At 41.2% G+C, this 17,857-nt stretch overlaps 1 protein-coding gene and 1 non-coding gene across 6 annotated transcripts; both read left to right on the top strand.

Moving 5' to 3' along the window:
* The first annotated feature begins 1,676 nt into the window (after positions 1-1,676).
* Positions 1,677-16,678, top strand: Tipin (TIMELESS interacting protein). 5 transcript variants are annotated; one of them, XM_021654225.2, is made up of 8 exons: positions 1,677-1,769; positions 4,875-5,004; positions 5,839-5,917; positions 6,308-6,383; positions 8,867-8,989; positions 9,212-9,275; positions 12,427-12,633; positions 16,179-16,678. In XM_021654225.2, the coding sequence occupies exons 2-8, from the start codon at positions 4,875-4,877 to the stop codon at positions 16,361-16,363; spliced, it is 864 nt and encodes a 287-aa protein (XP_021509900.1). In that variant the 5' UTR covers positions 1,677-1,769; the 3' UTR covers positions 16,364-16,678. The 5 variants fall into 5 exon arrangements, with proteins under 5 accessions (XP_021509900.1, XP_021509899.1, XP_021509902.1 ...); XM_021654224.2 differs by having other exon boundaries at positions 1,703-1,769; positions 4,869-5,004; XM_021654227.2 differs by having other exon boundaries at positions 1,718-1,790.
* LOC132655016 (small Cajal body-specific RNA 14) lies at positions 11,112-11,246 on the top strand. Its single transcript, XR_009592600.1, has one exon. It is a non-coding gene; the product is annotated as a small Cajal body-specific RNA 14 (non-coding RNA).
* Positions 16,679-17,857: the final 1,179 nt, after the last annotated feature.

The raw sequence follows: 17,857 nt of genomic DNA, 5'->3' as shown, positions 1-17,857 counted from the left end.
CTCTCCAGCCCAAGGCTGATCTCTTGAACCCCACTTGCATAGGAATAAAAAAGAAAATTAAAAAAAAAAAAGCTTGCTTTTCCAGGTGTGGTGGCACACTCCTTTAATCTCAGCACTTGGGAAGCTGAGGCAGGAGGATCTTTGTGAGTTCGAAGCCCGCCTGCTCTGTAGCCTGCTCTTAGAGTTCCAGGACAGATAAGGCTACACTGAGAAATTCTGTCTAGAACAAACACCACCCCCCCCCCAAAAAAGAAAAGCTTGCTTTGGCCATGAATTGGTTGTGTCTTTTTCCTCAAATCTTTGGGATTAACACAGGAGCAGCAAATACTCTTAACTGTTGAGCAATCTTTCAGGCCCCACCCAGCTCTATTTTTATTTTGTATGTAGATGTGGGAGTACAGAGTCAAGAGGAGTGAGCATTGGTTGTTCACAATCTCATAATTTTATTTATTTATTTTTTTTAAGATTTATTTGCACATCTGCAGGCCAGAAGAGGGCAGCAGATTATAGATGGTTGTGGGTGGCTTGGCATTGAACTCTGGGCCTCTGGAAGAGCAGCCAAGTGCTCTTCAACTCTGAGCCATTTCTCCAGTCCCACCAATCTTTTTTTTTTTTTATTTTTTTAATATGTGGTTTTGTATGTAAACCACTAGCGTGCTGGATGCCCTGGAGGACAGAAAAGGGCCTCAGATACTTTGGTCTTAGATTTGGCTGTGTGTCATTCATTATGTGAATACTGGAAGCCAAACTTTAGTCCTCTCCATGAGCAACAAGTCCCCTCTCCCCCCCCCTTTTTTTTTTTGAGACGGGGTCTCTCTTTGTACCTGGTGCTAAACAGTTAAGCTAGAATGGCTGGTTAGCCAGCTCCAGAAACCCTATTATGCCTCCCCTTAACTGGGATTATGGGCTTTATCAGGCTGTTTTTAACTAGGTAATGGAGATCTGAACTCAGAGGCGTTTGTGAGGTAAGCACTTCACCCCCTGAGCTCTCTCCACTGTCCTGGCCTCCCTTCTTATTGTTTGCTTTGGAAACAGGGTATCACTGTGTAGCACTGGAGCTTTCCTTGTAGACCCAGGCTTGAACTTCAAGAGATCTGCTTGTGATGAAAGGGGTGACCCGGACTTAATATTTTAAAAGAAAACAGAACAGTTTGGATATATTTCTTTGGATATATTTCTTCTAATTCTAAACTATAATCTTTTCCTCATATCTTTATTTAATAAATAAAATTCATAGTCAAGACATCTTGCTATTTTGAAGAAGCAGTAATTTTCTTTCTTTTACTTTTTTTCTTATTTTTATTTTTTGACGATCCTCCTTTCTCAGCTTCCCTAGTGCTGGGATTCCAGGCATGCACTATCATGCCTGGCTTCCACCACTCGGTTTCTAAGACCAGAAACCTATTTCTCGTTTCTTTTCTTTTGTTTTTTCAAGACAAGGTTTCTTGTGTAGCCTTGGCTGTCCTGGACTCACTTTGTAGACGAGGTTGGCCTCGAACTCACAGAGATCGCCTGCCTCTGACTCCCTAAGTGCTAGCATTACAGGCTTGCGCAGCCGTGCCAGGCTCGGACACCTATTTCCGAAGTTAATAAAGTGCCTAGAACTTCACACGCTTTTCAAGATGCGCGGGATGGGAAGGTGGGATTCCGGGGGCGGGGCCTGAGGTCACGAGCCCCGCCCACACCTTTGGCGCCAAGCTGTTCTCGCGGAGGGAAATTCTCGCGAGAATCGTTGTTCGCGCGCTCGGCCGCGGCCGCCGTTAGGGGAGGTGAGACCGGGGTTCTGTGAGGTCAGTGTTGGAAGGAGCGTCCGTGCTCCTCGTCCGGCACGGGGCGCGGGAACTGGGGTCGCAAGAGCCAGGCTGACGTGGGGCTGAGAAGGACCGGGGGTGCGGGAGGAGGCGCCCCGAGGGTGAAGATGGCGGACCTGCACCCGAGGCAGCGTCTTCCGCGGCGCACAAACCTTGGCACCGAGCGTCGGAACAGAGAATGGGATGAAGCTGCCTGGAGGGGAGGGAGGAGGCAGGGGAGCTGTGGGGTCTTAGAGATGGCAGCCAGGCTGGGGCCTGAGTGAGGATGCTGGGAAAAGTTGTACGTTGCAAACAGGTCTGGGAAGGAATCGTGGGTCGGATGTTGGTTTTGTTACCCACGGTTCTCTAGGAGGAGGACCAGGAGAGGAAATAGAGACATACTCATCAGTGTCTAAAATGCTGTGAGAGTTGTCAAGGAAAGTAGCGAGGTGAATACCTAATTCTTTACAAATACTAAGAGAGACCTGTTTCCTAATAAGCCCCACCTCGCGCTTTACTGGTGATTTGCTGGTTATTGTAGTTTTAAGTCCTGTTTTCAAACTCCCATTAGCATGGGATTCAATGTACTTGATGTTTGGAGACTTGGGGTGCTTGTTGTGGGCTAGAACCCAAGGCTGAGTGGTCGTAGGTAGAGCTACAATCACTAGCCCTCGGTTCCCAAATTCTGTGGTTCATAAAACTTACTCAAAGACTTAGCGGGTTTATTATCAGGAGGCAGGACTTTGTTTTTGTGTATTTATGGTCATAGAAACATAGAATTGGGGCTAGCTTGTAAGGTAAACAAAGTGCTTGGGAAGTAAGTCTTACTGAGTTTGATACCCAGATCTCAGGTAAAGGTGGAGGGAACTGACTCCAGGGTTGCCCTCTGACCTCCGCCATGCCAATATGTCCATGGACATTACACACACAACACCAAAAATAAATAAAAATATAATAATGAAGCTTAAAAGTTTAGGTTTGGGATGTTTCTGACATGTCCTGAGTCTAATATCTGTAGTTTTCAGAGTTGTGTGGTGGGGGATGTGTGCACATGAGGAGGCCAGGTGTGTCAGACCGCCTGAAGCTGTAGTTACAGGTGTTAGTGAGCTACCCAGCTGTGGGTGCTGGCAACCGAACTCAGGTCCTTGTAGAAGCAGTGTGTGTTCTCAGCCCCCAGCCATCTCTGCAGCCCAAGATTTTTAAAGAATGGGTTTCTCCTGTAGCCTGGCAAAATTTATATTATGATAATGTATATTTTAAAGCTTTTTTTTCCCCCATTGAGATTTTTTTCTTTTTTTGGAGATGGTGTCTCTTAAGCCCCAGCTGTCCTGGGAGTTGTTGGCCTCAATTCAGAGATCTGTCTGCCTCTGCCTCCTGAGTGCTGGAATTAACATGTGTCCCATAGCATCCAGCTCTACCAGAGTCCTTAAACTGAATTCAGCGTGATGTCAGCTTTACATTTTCAAAAGTTCAGTCCAGCTGTATTACGAATTTGTTGAAAGAGGCAGAGGAATGGAAATAATGGTGTGCTTGAAACAAGAAGTATTGGGAAGTGATCATAGAGGTAAGGAGAAATATTAAAGAAATACTTAGGAAATTAAATTAGCTGGACTTTTGACTATGAGTTTTTTCCTACTCCTTACACCCCTATCCCTTCTATCCTCCTCCAACACTAGGTAGGAGAGAAAGAAGGTTAGAGGGAAAGGGCCATTGATACGGTTAGACTACTTCCTGCTGATTAGGGATGTTACGTTTCTTGGGGTCAGTTGGGTCTTCGTGGTCAGGATATCTCTTCAGCATCCAGCAACAGCAGCAGGAGCAAACAGCATCAGCAAGAGGGACGGTGGTGGAGGCAGGGGGAGCAGCAGCCACCCCAGTCCCTCTTGGGGCTCTTGGATTTATACCCTCTCAAGAGTCCCCATAATTCCAAACGTAAACTATTTTCAGCTGGCAAGATCACGTCCCTGCTAGTTAGCTGCTGTGGTCACTCTGAAGCAGCCCGTATCCCACACCTGGGTTAGAAACAAAAACATTCACATAACATTTCTGTTACTTTTTTTTTTTTTTAAACACAATTCTTTCTACAGACAGGTTATATTAAATACAGGGAGGAAGTGTCAAAGATGGCTTGTAAGTTTTTAACTTGAACAGCTTGATGGGTGTCGCTGAATTGAGGACATTTAGAAATTCGGGTTTGTAGTCTTGGAGGTGATGGCACACACCCTTAATCCCATCACTAGGGAGGCAGAGGCAGGCAGATCTCTTGAGTGCAAGGCCAGCCTGCTCTGCAGAGTGAGTTCCAGGACAGACGACTACACTACACAAACCTTATCTCAAAAAACCAAAACCAAAAAAATCCAGTTTTGTATATTAGTTAATAAATGCCCTTGAGACAGTTGAGCGCTGCAAATGGACAGTAGAGATCTGCAATCTCCCCTGGTGGTGGTGGTGGTGGTGGTGCACGACCTTAATCCCAGCATTTAGGAGGCAGAGGCAGTTGGACCTCTGAGTTTGAGGCCAGCATGGTCTACAAAGCGAGTTTTAGGACAGCCAGGGCTACACAGAGAAACTCTGTCTCCAAAGAGCAAAAAAAAAAAAAAAAAAAAGTCTTTAGAGATCTACAGTCCCATGTTGTAGTCTAGGTTGGAAGAATAACAATTAGTAATCTGGGGGCTGGAGAGATGGATCAGTATTAAAGAGCACTGGCTGCTCTTCCAGAGGGCCTGGGTTTGATTCCCACGTTCTTGGCAGTTCATAACTATAACTCAGATTTTAGTGGTGTGATGTCTTTGGTCTTCACGGGCACTGTATGCATGTGCTACACAGACATTTATGCAGGCAAAACACCAATGTGCATAAACATTTTAAAAAATGCAGTTATTTAGTGGTAGAGGCTGTATTACAACTCAGTTCTGATTAGTCATTTTCTAAACTTACTAACTTCTCTACTTTAAAAAAATCTTGTGTGAATTTGAAATATGGCTTAAGTGATTGGAACAAAGCTTTCACTGTTGATGAACTAGATTGTTTGATAAGATTGTTTTGATGGGTAAAAATAACTTTATTTTTCTCTTGGAGGAAAAGATGTTAGAGCAAGAAGAAAATGGTTTCTTTGACATGCCAGATTATGAACATACAGAAGATGAAACTTTTCCTCCCTTCCCACCTCCAGCCTCTCCAGAGAGAGATCGTGCAGAAGCTGAACCTGATGAAGGTCTGTATCAAGAATTTCACAGGGGCTGGAGAGCTGGCTAAGTGTTTAAGAGTACTGGCTGCTCTTCCAGAGGTCCTGAGTCCAGTTCTTAGCAACTGCATAGAGGTTCACAAACACTACAGGATCTGATGTCCTCCTGTGCACACGTATGTGCAGATGTTACACCCGTATACGTAAAAGATTAAAAAAATTTTTTTTTACAAACCTGTCCCTTTAATTTGTTGGTTTTGTTATTGTTTGGTTTTATGAGACAGAATTTCTTCATATAGTGCAGGCTGCCCTGGAACTCTGTAGATCAGGGTGGCCTCAAACTCAGAGATCCATTTGCCTCTGTCTTCCAAGTACTGGGATTAAATGTGTGTGTCACCAAGCTTGTCGTCTCACAGTGTATCCTGGACAAGGCTTGTTCTCACAGTCCTCCTGCTTTAGCCTGCTGAAATGTTCCTTGTTCAGTTATCTGTCAGATTAGCTTAGAAATGATATATTTTGCAAATAAGGCTCGAACTGAAAAAAAGAAAATCCTGGCTGGTGACATAAGGCCTTTAATCTCAGCACTTGGGAGGTAGAGGCAGGCAGATGTCTGTGAACTCTAGGCCAGCCTTGTGTACAGAGTGAGTTACAGGACAGCCAGGATCTGAATATATGTGGGCACACAGGTGCCACTATGTGCATATGGAGATAGAGGACAACTTGCCAGCTCTCCCTTCCGCCATGTGGATATGGGGAATTGAACTTAGATAGTCATGCTTTGTGGCTAGTTCCTTTATCCACTGAGCTATTTTGATAGCCCAGTGCTTAAACTTTTAAATACTAAATCTTGGTCTGTTTCACTAGAATCAGGGAGTGGAGCACCTGTTCCTGTGCCGCCAAAGAGAACAGTTAAAAGGAATCTACCCAAGTTAGATGCCACTAGGTATGCACATTTACTGTCTTTTGTTTTTTAAGACTTATTTATTTTATGAGTGCTCTATCTGCATATGCACCTGCATGCCAGAAGAGGACACCAGATCTCAGATGGTTGTGAGTCACCATGTTGCTGGGAATTGAACTCAGGACCTCTGGTAAGAGCAGCCTGAGCCCTGCACATTTGCTTTTATACACTTACAGATTTTCACACAGTTAGTGTTTTTCTTCTACTGTTACAAGCTTTGGTTGGATGATTCACTGGTCACATAGAGTTCCGTAAATATGTTTCTTCCCCTGTAAACATTTGCTTTTCCAATTCAGAAAGAAATGTTTTCTTCTCATGGTCTTCGTTATGACATGGCTAGAAAACCTAATTTGAAATATATTTCTCCTACAGATTAACTTCAGAGAGAGGGCTTCCAGCCTTAAGGCATGTATTTGATAAGGTAAAATTCAAGGGGAAAGGCCATGAGGTAAGAAATGTTTGATTGATCTTTATTTCTTAGTAATGAGCATTGGATCCAGGGCAAGTGCTAGAACATATACTAAACGTTACTACTGGAGTGCATCCTAGTCCTGGTTTTAATTTAGCCTTCTATTTATTTATTTATTATAAATTTTTTTGAGCCAGTCCCACTATATAGCCCTGGCTAGCTGTGTTTGAACAAGAATGTTACCCTCATGTATTCAAGCACCTACTCACCAGGGAGTGGCACTGTTGGAAAGGATTGGAGAGATTGAGGAGGTGTGCCCTGCTGGAGGAAGTGTGTCACTGTGGTTGTGGTTGGGCTTTGAGGTTTCAAAAACTAATACCAGGCCCAGGCCTGCTCTCTCTGCGCATGGGTCAGAGTTGTAGCTCTCAGCTGCTGCTCAGTGCCTGCCCTGCCTGCATGTCACTATGCTCCCAATCATATGATAATAAGCCTTTGAAACTATAAGCAAGACACCACTTAAATGCTTTCTTTTGTAAGAGTTGCATTGGTCATGGTGTCCCTTCACAGCCATAGAGCAGAACCCATAGAGATCTGCCTCCCAAGTGGTGGGATTAAAGGCTTGTGTCATCACACCTGTCTTATTTTAGAGCTTTTTTTTTTTTTTTTTTTTTTTTTCAAATAACACTGAAACTGGCTCTATTACGTTTGTAGGAATCACTTAATATATCAGAGATAACTATTGTTAATCATCACCTCTAGAGAAATAGCTGCAGTGACATAGAAAGGGTAGGTGGAAGAATTAAAAGAACATCTTGTGTAGTCTCATTTTTTTTTTGCTACCATGTTTAACATGGCTTTTGAAAAATTTACATCAGAGTCTCTAATCCCATGGAGTTAGAGTTAGAGGCAATTGTAAGATGTCTGATGTGGGTGCAGAAACTGAACTCAGTCCTCTGGAAGAGCAGTATGTGTTTTTTTTTTGTTTGTTTGTTTGAGATGGGGTTTCTTTGTGTAGGCCGTCTGTCCTGGAACTTGCTTTGTTGACCAGGCTGACCCTGAGCTCAGAGATCTGCCTGCCTCTGCCTCCTCAGTGCTGTTGCCTTCTAGTCAAGTTTAGATTAGAGCAGTAGCCAGTGTGTCAGTGTTGACACTGTGGGGTACTTTGCTTGTTTAAACTCTCACAATAATCCTGTGGATGTATATCGTTTAAATGTTTCAAGAAGTAGGCACAGAAAGCTAGAAAATTTGTATTTAAATTTGTTTTCTATTCCAGGGTCTGTGCTTTTAATCATTCTTATAGATTATGGTATTGTTAGTGAAAAATGTGGTGTTTTACAATAAAGCCAGGAATTTATAACATGTTAAGCTTATGGGACTTGATTTTTTAGTAATCTTAATTTGTGTTTTAAATTCAGAGGGATGTTATGGTTTGAGAGTGTTTAACTGTTAGCACCAGTCTCTTTTTTTCCCCTATGGGGTTATAGAGTATATTTCTGAATTCTCAAAGCTTTGTTCTCTTTGATTCAGGAAACTCAGAGTATTTAGTAATTCCTATAACGGACCTTGACATGGTTTTACTGTACACGTCTGAAAAGACGCACATATGATTATTTTAAAACATTTTTCTATTTGTGTATTGCTGTTTCCTCGCAGTGTTTGTATGTGCTTATGCATGTGTGGGTGTGGTCGCCAGAGGTCAACCTCAGGTGTGTCTCCTCCCGCTCTATCCAGTGAGCCTCAGAATCAACCTGTTTTTGTTTCTTTGCCACTAAGATTATAAGATCTGCCACTGTCCGATTATTTCTGTCGCTGTGGTGAAACACCACGACAAAAAGCAAGTTAGGGAGCGAAGCATTTATTTGGCTTCCACTTCCATATCACTGTTACATTGAAGGTAGTCGGACAGGTACTCTAAACAAGGCAGGAATTGGAGGCAGGAGCTGAAGCTCAAAGGCTAAGGCTGCTCCCTGGCTTGCTCTCTGGCCTGCTCAGCCTGCTTTCTTACAGAACTCAGGACCACCTGCCAGGGTGGCCCCACCCACAATAGGCTGGGCCCTCCTACATCAATCACTAATTGAGAAAATACCCTATAGGGCTTCCTATAGCCCAGCCTCACTGAGGCATTTTCTCAATTGAGGCTCCCTCAAGTTTACATAAAACTAGCCAGAACAAGCCACTATGTTTTTATTTTTATTTATTTTTTAATGTGGGGCTAGAGATAGCTTATTCCCCAGCCACTTAACCAACCAAATTGTCTTCCCAGTCTTGTAGTGCTATTTTTCCCTTGAATTTCTAAAAATCTGTGTCTAAAACAAAATCTATATCCACTGCTTTTTTACCCAATGCTTTTTGAGATTGTGATTCTTCAAGCTTTTAGATTTTTCTGTTTCTTTCTGAAAGTTTCTTAGCCTTATAAATATGATAGCAGTGACTTTGGCATTGCCTTTAAATGCTAAAATCTGCTGACAGGGTCAGTTGTGAGATTGAGTCTTCTGTTCAGCATTTTTATTTTTATGTGCCAGGCTGAAGACTTGAAAACGCTAATCAGACACATGGAGCACTGGGCACATAGGCTATTCCCCAAACTGCAGTTTGAAGATTTTATTGACAGAGTTGAAAACCTAGGAAATAAAAAGGAGGTTCAGGTAAGTGTGATTATCGTGAATGTCATTCACAATGCTAAGTAGTACAAGGATGGGCTTACTTAAGGCTGAATTGCTATTTAGGAGTCTTCCTTTTGAAATCTGTCTTGTTAGACAGGAAAATTAATAGTCATTATTAGAAGAACAGCTCTTTCAGATATGAATAAGTGATTGTTCCCTCCCTAACTTATTGATAAAAATGGAAAAAAATGTTTTTTTTTTCAGACCTGTTTAAAACGAATTCGACTTGATCTCCCTATTGTACATGAAGATTTTGTTAACAATAATGGTAATCACAAGTTTATTTACTTTATTATAACTTAGTTTTTAGAAATGGGTTTAGCTGTAGTAGGCAATATATACAGCCTAGGCTCATATTTATGTAATTGTAGTTAATCGCTGTACTTTGAGTTAAATCTAGACTGTAGTTAAGTGTACGTGTAATGAACTCCTGTTTATTCCTGTGGGTATAGGCCACAGAGGACAACCACTACCTTGTCAATCCCAGGGATTGCACTTCGGTCACCAGGCTTGGCAGCAGGTGCCTTTACCCACTGAGAAATCTCCTCGGCCCAGCAGTATTTATATTTGATACTTGTTTATTATTATTATAATATTTAGTTAGCATGTGAAAGAATGAGTTTCAGCTAGGTGTGGTGGCACATGCTTTTAACTGTAGCACTTAGGAGTTGAAGGCCAACCTGATCTACATAGTGAGTTTCAGGACAGCCAAGGCTACATAGAAAGAGACCTTGTCTTACCTCCTCTCCCCAAAAGGATGTCTTTATTATGAGATTTTGATATGTATGTCATTGTACTTTCCACAAGTCCATGTTATCTTCCTTGACTCCTTCACTTTTGAAATTTCCTAATCCAATTTGGCCTGGCATGGTAGTAACACTTACCTTTAATCCCAGCACTCAGGAAGCAGAAGCTAGCAGAGCTCTCTGAGTTTGAGGCCAGCTTGGTCTGCATAAGGAGCTCTAAGGACAGCCAGGACCACATACTGAGACCCTGTCTCATACATATAAGCAATCAAAAAAGATATGATTTTAATGTCATTAGATGTGTTATGGAAAGTATTTATGGGGCTGGATTAACCTAGATCACAATGCTGGGCAATAGTCATTCCATCCTATAAGCTCCAAGCCCACGTAGTTTCCTACCATTCAGATTTTACCCATTATACTTGCTTTTAGTGATATCTTAGGTCCCATCCATCTCTCCACCGCCTTCCAAGACCTCCTCCAGCTTCTGCTCTCCCAGCCTCTGCACCTCTTCCTCTCCTTCTCCTCTGTCTCCCACTCCTTCCTGTTCTCTGGCTCCTCCCCTCTTCATCCTACTCCTTCCTCTCCATTGCTCAACATTGTGGCTGGTTGTTTTATTTTGTCATGTTTACACAAAGCTGAGATAGGTGATGCTTAAAATAGGTATCACAATGCAGTGTTCGGATTGAAACCAGAGAGTGGGGGAGAGAAATCAGCATTTGAATGAACAAGGATAAAGTATATACATTCTAAAAGAACATTATACCAACAGGTGCCCTCTTGTGGCCTGCAGGTACACATGCAGACAAATCATTGTATACTTAATAAATAAATAAATCTTTAAAAAAAGAAAGTATTTATGTACAAAATAGGGAATTTTTAAACATTTATGTTAATTTTGTGTTCATGTGCCATGGCGTGTGTGTGGAGATCAAGAAAACTTCTGGAGTTGGTTTTTCTATTATATAGGTTCCAGGGATTAAAGAAAGGTTGTGAAGCTTGTTTGAGAAGCTGCGGACTTCATTGATCTTTTACAGTTTTTGTTAGTACATACACATATCAAACTAGAGTGTTCATGTCCATAGAAGTCATTAGAAAAACTGGCTCTGGGGAATTAGGTAGAATAATTTGTTAATGAATATTTCCATTACACTCAACATGTAGACCCTTGAGCTGTGTGTGATAACACATGCCTGTAAATCCCAACACATGTGAGGGGGAAAGTAGGAGACTCGAAAGTTCAAGGCCATCCTTGACTACATAGTGGATTTGATGCTAACTTTGTTTATACAAGACTATGTTTCAAAAGAAAATCCAAAAAACCAGATCCATTCCTATGGGACTTTAGGAAGTTGTATGTGACTGTTCCTGGTATTGATTGCATTGTTAGTTATACAGTGCAACCGTAGACAGTCACACACATTAAAACAAATGGTTCCTGCCGACAGAGTCTGTAGAGTTATCAGATCTTCTGTGCGATGGTTCCATACATAAATATTTTTAAAACCTTAAATGTTTATTTTTAATTATGGGTGCATCTGTATGTGGATATGTGCATGTGTGAGTATAGTTACCTATACACTGGAGCTGGGTTTACAGGAGTTTGTGAACTGCCTCACTTGGATGCTGGAAACAAACTGGTCCTCTCTGCAAGAGCAGCAAGTACTCTTAACCACTAAGCTGTCTCTCCAGCCCCTTATACTTATTTTTTTTTTAACTAGTAATATATATGGTGGGTAATAATTGGCTCCATTCAGCATCCTCTCATGGTTTAAATCAGTGGTTCTCAACCTTCCGAATGCTGTGACCCTTTAATACAGTTCCTTATGTTGATGTGGTGACTCCCACCTTAACATTCTTTTTGCTCCTACTTCAAAACTGTAATAATCTCTACTTTCTGGTGGTATTAGGCAACCCTGTGAAAGAGTTGTTTGCTGCTCTGCAAGGGGTTATGACCCATAGGTTAAGAACCACTTGTTTAAATAGACTGGAATTTGAAAGCTTTTGGATCTCCGAGAGCAAGACCTTCCTGATCTACAGATTGAGGTTCAGGACAGCCAGGGCTACACAGAGAAATCCTGTCACGAAAAACCAAAAGGAAAGAATGGGGGAGGGGAGCTTAGGTAGCTCAGGCTAGCTTTAAACTTGCTGGATTTAAACCTAGAGCCTAGAACTTTTAATCCCCCTGCTTCCACCTCTGGTGTGCTGGAATTACAGGTCTATGCTACCACATTTGACTTCCTGTGTGTTTTTCTTTTTGAGACAGGGTCTTTTATTTCTCAGGTTCACCTTGAGCTCACTACTGATGACGATCCCTGGCCTCTACCTCCCATGTACTGGGATTACAGGAGCTTGCCACCACACCCAGTTTATGAAGTCCTAGGGCTCAACCCAGGGCTTTGTGCATGCTTACCAACTGACCCACTGCTCCAGACCCCTTTAACATGTTTAACATGTCCACTTGATGGAACATACAGCTTGCCATAAGAGTGATTTGGGACTCTTTCTTTTACCTGAATCATCCAGTACTGGCTATATTCTCTTACCTCACAAATTGTTTCTTCAGGTCAGGCCACTGGCCTCTTTAAAACTTCTTGAGTTGAATGTTGTGTAAGTTCTTTCTCTAGCATGTCTATTACTACAGTTGTATTAACTTTTTTATTTTCTGCACAGATGAAGTTGAGGAAACTAACAACCTCGATGCAACTACTGCTGGATTTGATCCCTTTGTGACAAGTTCATCTGACAGCAAGAATTTGGCTTCTGAATCAAGTAGAAGCCTAACAGAAGAGCAGCAACAGAGAATTGAGAGAAATAAACAGCTGGCCTTGGAAAGAAGGCAGGCAAAGCTACTGAGTAATAGCCAGTCCCTAGAAAATGGTAAATTTTATGCTGTTTTTTTTATGAGCTACCATATAATATCAAGGGCATGTTAGAAATTTTAACTTCTTTACTGTCTCTTGAAATAACATACCTCTAGGAATAGAGAAATGATGTTAAGTTTATGTGTATTTTAGAGAGTATGTCAGTGTATCTATGTTTGTTATTGGAATCCTTAAAGAATGTTTTAAGTTTAAGATGGTTTTCTGAATAACTGTCTAATAGTGCCAAATTTTTCAACAATATATTCTTTGACTTCAAAGCACTCTATACTCATTTTTAGGATTATACTTAGGAAAATTCTTATAGTGGAATCAATACATTTTAGTCCTGGGGATTGAATCCACCACTTTGCACATACTAGGCAGGCAGGATAATACTGAGCTACATCCTCAATGATCCCCCCCTTTTTTTCTTTTTTGTGAGACAGGATATTAATAGGTTTCCCAGGCTAGCTTTAACCTAATTCTGTAACATAGACAGGCCTTGAACTTGCCTTTATCTTTCCTCAGCCTCCTGAGAGCTCAGATTATAGCCTTTCCCCACAGCCCCAGTTCATGAAAGTAGTAAATATAGTGTCTTCTGTGTTCACTGAAGATTAGCAATCATTTCCTATGTTGTAAATAGGGTACTAAATGCTTTTTTAGGGACTGGCAGAAACTGGAGATTGAAATGGGTGAGCACTCTTAAACTGAACTGTACCCTCATCCTTTCATTACATTTGTAGTTTGAGTTCAGGTCTTCCTGCGTTACACAAGTTAACTTCCCACTTACCCACTTAACAGTCTTCTGCCTCCTTGGAGATGGGATTACAGGTGTGTGCCATGCACTTGGCTACTAAAAAGCTTTTTATTACATTTTTTTTTTTTGAGTTGTACTTTTTATAGTTTACTTACCTGTACATCTCTTTTTCACTTTAAGAATTACCTTAAACTTTGTAGTTTTTTGTTTGTTTGTTTTAAACCAAGCCAGCTAGTTTTTTTGGTTTTTGTTTTTTAAGATTTATTTATTATTTATACAACATTCTGCCTGCACACCAGATCTTACTATGGATGGTTATGAGCCACCATGTGGTTGCTAGGAATTGAACTCAGGACCTTTTGAAGAACAGCGCGTGTTCTTAACCTCTGAGCCATCTTTCTAGGCCGCCTGTTTGTATTTTAAGACAGGGTGTCTCCCTGTAGCCTTGGCTGTCCTGGAACTCATTATGTAGACCAGGCTGGCCTCAAACTAAAAGATTTGTCAGCCTCTGCCTTCCAAGTGCTGGGATTAAAGATGTGCACCACTACGGGCTAGCCAAACTTCCTGTTTATATTTCATTATTTTTGATATTTGGAATTGGACCCAAGTCTTTATTCATATTAATGCCTATGTTCTACTCTGGACATCAGCAAAAATCTGTTTTGTTTTGTTTTGTTTTTTCTAAACAAACTGGTTTCAGAACCAGTATGTTTATTAAACCTATATATTATTATTTTAAATTATGTGTCTGATATATATATATATATATATATATATATATATATGTATGTATGTATGTATATCTGTATGTGAGTTCAGGTGAGTCTAGAGGCATTGAGTTTTAGGGTATGGTAAGCTGCTTGATGTGGGTGCTGGAACTGAACTCAGGTCTGCAAGAACAGTATACTCTTAACTCCTGAGCCATCTCTCCAGCCCCAAAACTGTCCTTAAATTTTTTTTATGTATACATTTTGCTTGAATAAAAGCACCTGCTACTCCTGCAAAGGACTTGAGTTTGGTTCTCAGTACCTACATTGTGTGTTTACAACTGCAGTTCTAGGAGATCCAGTGCCCTTTTCTGGCCTCCTTTGTCCTGCACACTTGTGCTACAGACACATGTACATATAAATAAAAACAAACAAAAAGATGATAGTAAGTAAATAACCATGTTGCAAAATGTCTCACCCAGTTGAGAGGTGTGACACTCGCCTTTAACCCCTGCTCTGGAGGCAGAGGCAGAGGCAGGTGAAGCTCTCTGAGTTTGACATCAAGTTGTTCAAAAAGGAATTCCAGGACAACCAGGACTTGTTACACAGAGAAACCCTATTTCAGAAGAAAGAAAGGAAATAAATACATAAATGCCTAAAAAAGAAGAACTATAGTAAGTAAATACCATGTTATAAAATGTCTCATCCAAGCTGGGAGCAGTGCCTCACATCTTTGATACCAGCACCCTGGGAGGCAGAGACAGGCAGATCTCTGTTGAGTTCAAGGCCAGCACTTAAGAGGTAGGCGGGCAGATCCCTGTGAGTTTGAGGCCAGTCTGTTCTACAAAGGAAGATCCAGGACCAATCAAGGCTATACAGAGAAACCCTGTCTCAAAAAAAAAAAAAAGAAAAGAAAAGCTAGCTGTGGTGGTAGTGCACGCCTTTTAATCCCAGGTCTTGGAGGCAGAGGATCTCTTGAGTTTGAGGCCAGCCTGGCCTACTTAGTAAGTTAGGACAGCCAAGGCTGCACAGAGAAACACTCTGTTGAAAAACTAAAAAAAAAAAAAAAAAAAAAAAAGTCATCAAATACAACAATTCTCAAGCCATTGTTGTGACCTAGTCTTAATTTTCAGTTAAGGTAATGCTTAGTTTTTATCTTCACAAAAAAAGTTTATAATGTGAAAAGTCGTGATGGGATTGAGAGATGGCTCATTGGTTAGGAGCACTTGCTACAGTTCCAGAGTACCAGAATTGGCTTCCCTGCACCCATGTCAGGTGTTTCATGATTGTAACTATAGTTCCAGGATATCTGACCTCAAGAGGCTCCTACACATGACCAGCACATAAGTAAAAATGACACTAAAAATCTTCATATGATGTAATGAAGATTATCAGTGGCCTCTTGCCATTTCAAAGTTTACCAGACAATAGGGATTTACGGCTTGTTTTCTTTCTATAAATTTGCCCAAATACAAATTATCTTCAAGTTTCTTTTTCTTCAGACAGGGTTCTAAATGCTGGCATTAACAGACATATGCCATTATCCCGGGCTTAAATTTTCTGAATTATCAATTACTTTGACATAAAGCTTAACTATTTTTCTTGACACTCTGTTTGCATGCGTACACGCATGTGCACATATATGCTTTCGTATACAAGTCAGGATAACTTGGGAGTTGGTCCTTTCCTCCCACTATTAGGTCAGTCAGGCTTGACCTTTGCCCACAGAGTCATCTTGCCTCTCCTGCATCTGATTTTTTGAATCTCTTGTTTCATTTTGAATGAGAAGTTACATTTGAGTAAGATTGAAGATTAAGATTGTAGAGTTTGAGCTTTCACTGTTGAGAGTGTCAGGATTGATTGCAGGATCTCATGTTTGCTAAGCTGTTGATTCTATGACTGAGTTACACCCACTTCCCCAGGACCCTTGGCATTTGAAGTGTGCTTTATGCATGTGTGAGAAACTGGCTTATATTTAGACTTAGTAACATAATTAGGTGATTATAGATTTGATTTCTACCAACTAAGTTTAGAGAGAGTTGTATTTGCTAAGATTGGATCAGTTGCTTATAATGAGTAATGATATTTCTTTTTCAGACGTGTTAATGAGTACATCCTGGGCACCGACAGTTGAGAGCAGTATTGGTGAGGATCAAGAGGAGTCAAATGGATTAAACACAGACACTGCAAATGGTCCACCTGATGTTCCTTCTGCCAGTACAAATGAGGAGGAACAGTTCAAAGAAGAGGAAACACAGCTGGACCATAGTAACTCAGACTAATCCAGAATGTTCCAAGGAGCCAGCCCTCCACAACAGAATCCTGCAAATATGGAGTTATTTGTAATTTTTTTTTCTACTTTGTGTTATAAGACTTCTGTGGATTCCTCTTTAAAATACAGTGACTTTGTAATTGTGTTTCCTATTTTAGTAAGTCTATTCTTTTTGGTGTTCTGTATAAATCTGCCTTTTTAAGTTATTTTTAGTTTGCACTGAACTCTTTCTCACTAAATTGAATGATGTTTTAAAATGTAAATATGTACTGACTATTAGGTCAGTTTTTATAAAGAAATAAATGTATTTTGCAAACTGTCAGAAGTCGAGTTTCTCACCATGGTTTAGTTAATTAAACTTTTTGCTGATTAAGGGTTTTGACAGTTTTGTTGAGACTTCATTCCATTGTCCTGGTGAACTTCCTGCTTTTGTCTTTAAGTGGTAGGACCACAAGTGTATACATCATCTGGTCTTTTCTCCCAGACTGTTACCTCAGTTGGTCTCAAAACTTAAAGGGATCTGCCTGCTTGTCTGCCTAGTGTGGTGAGATTAAAGGTGTGTCCCACAACACCTGGCTTGCGTATTTTGATGAGTCGCTTTAACGTTTAAAATATCACATAAAAGGCTGACGCTGCCTCCCCATTAATGATGGCAGGCAAGTTCAGAGAATGTTTTCAGGCTGTGAGTGTGCTGGAGGGCTTCTGGAGGGTGTGTAAGACCTTCCAGAAACGGTGCTACTCCAACTCCATGTTACTGATTTGTTGGAAGAGCCTTGGAGAGTATTGTGAGAGACAGTGTTTAACAAGGGTCATAGGAAACAGTTGGCAGAAGGGATTCTGAGGATTGGGTAGCATGTGTGCAAAAAATATTTAGGATTTGGGATTGATGACTAGGAGGCCAGGAGTGATGGGGCTAGATGAAGAGAGAACTTGACTGGAGCTTTTGCTTGCTTTATGAGCTTGGAGGGACTAACTAGAGTTGAAGTTTATGGTCTTTTTCTTGGCAGCAAGTTCCCACATGAGTGGAGAAAAAAACTGAAGACTGGAGACAGCTTTTAGTAACAAAGATGGTCGTTTTAAAGAAATGGTCCAAAAAGAAAGGGGGGGGGTGGTCTTTGAGCTTTGCCTTAGGGAAGGGTGAGGGTGCTGCAGTGGCTTCCATTCCTAAGCCAGGATAAGTGATGCCCACCCAGCACCCCAGGAGGTAGACACAAGTGAGCTCTGAGTTCAAGGTTAGCCCGTTCCACAAAGTGAGTTCAGGGACAGCCAGGGCTATACGTGAAACCCTGTCTTGAAAAAACAAAAACGACATCCCTTCCCCCCCAATCTAACCAAACTCAAACAAATAAAACTTCATTTGAAAGAACTGGTTTGAGCCAAGTGTAGTAGCACATTACCTTAAATCCCAGCAGTCAGGAGGCAGCGGTAGGAGGAGCTCAATGAATAACTTGGTCTACATAGTGTGTTCTAGGCTAGCCAAGGCCACAGAGTGAGACTATCTTGA

Source organism: Meriones unguiculatus, chromosome 6 (assembly GCF_030254825.1).
Source record: "Meriones unguiculatus strain TT.TT164.6M chromosome 6, Bangor_MerUng_6.1, whole genome shotgun sequence".
NCBI lineage: Eukaryota > Metazoa > Chordata > Mammalia > Rodentia > Muridae > Meriones > Meriones unguiculatus.
The sequence above is the reverse complement of the archived record's forward strand: the minus strand, read 5'-3'. Positions and strand labels throughout refer to the sequence as shown.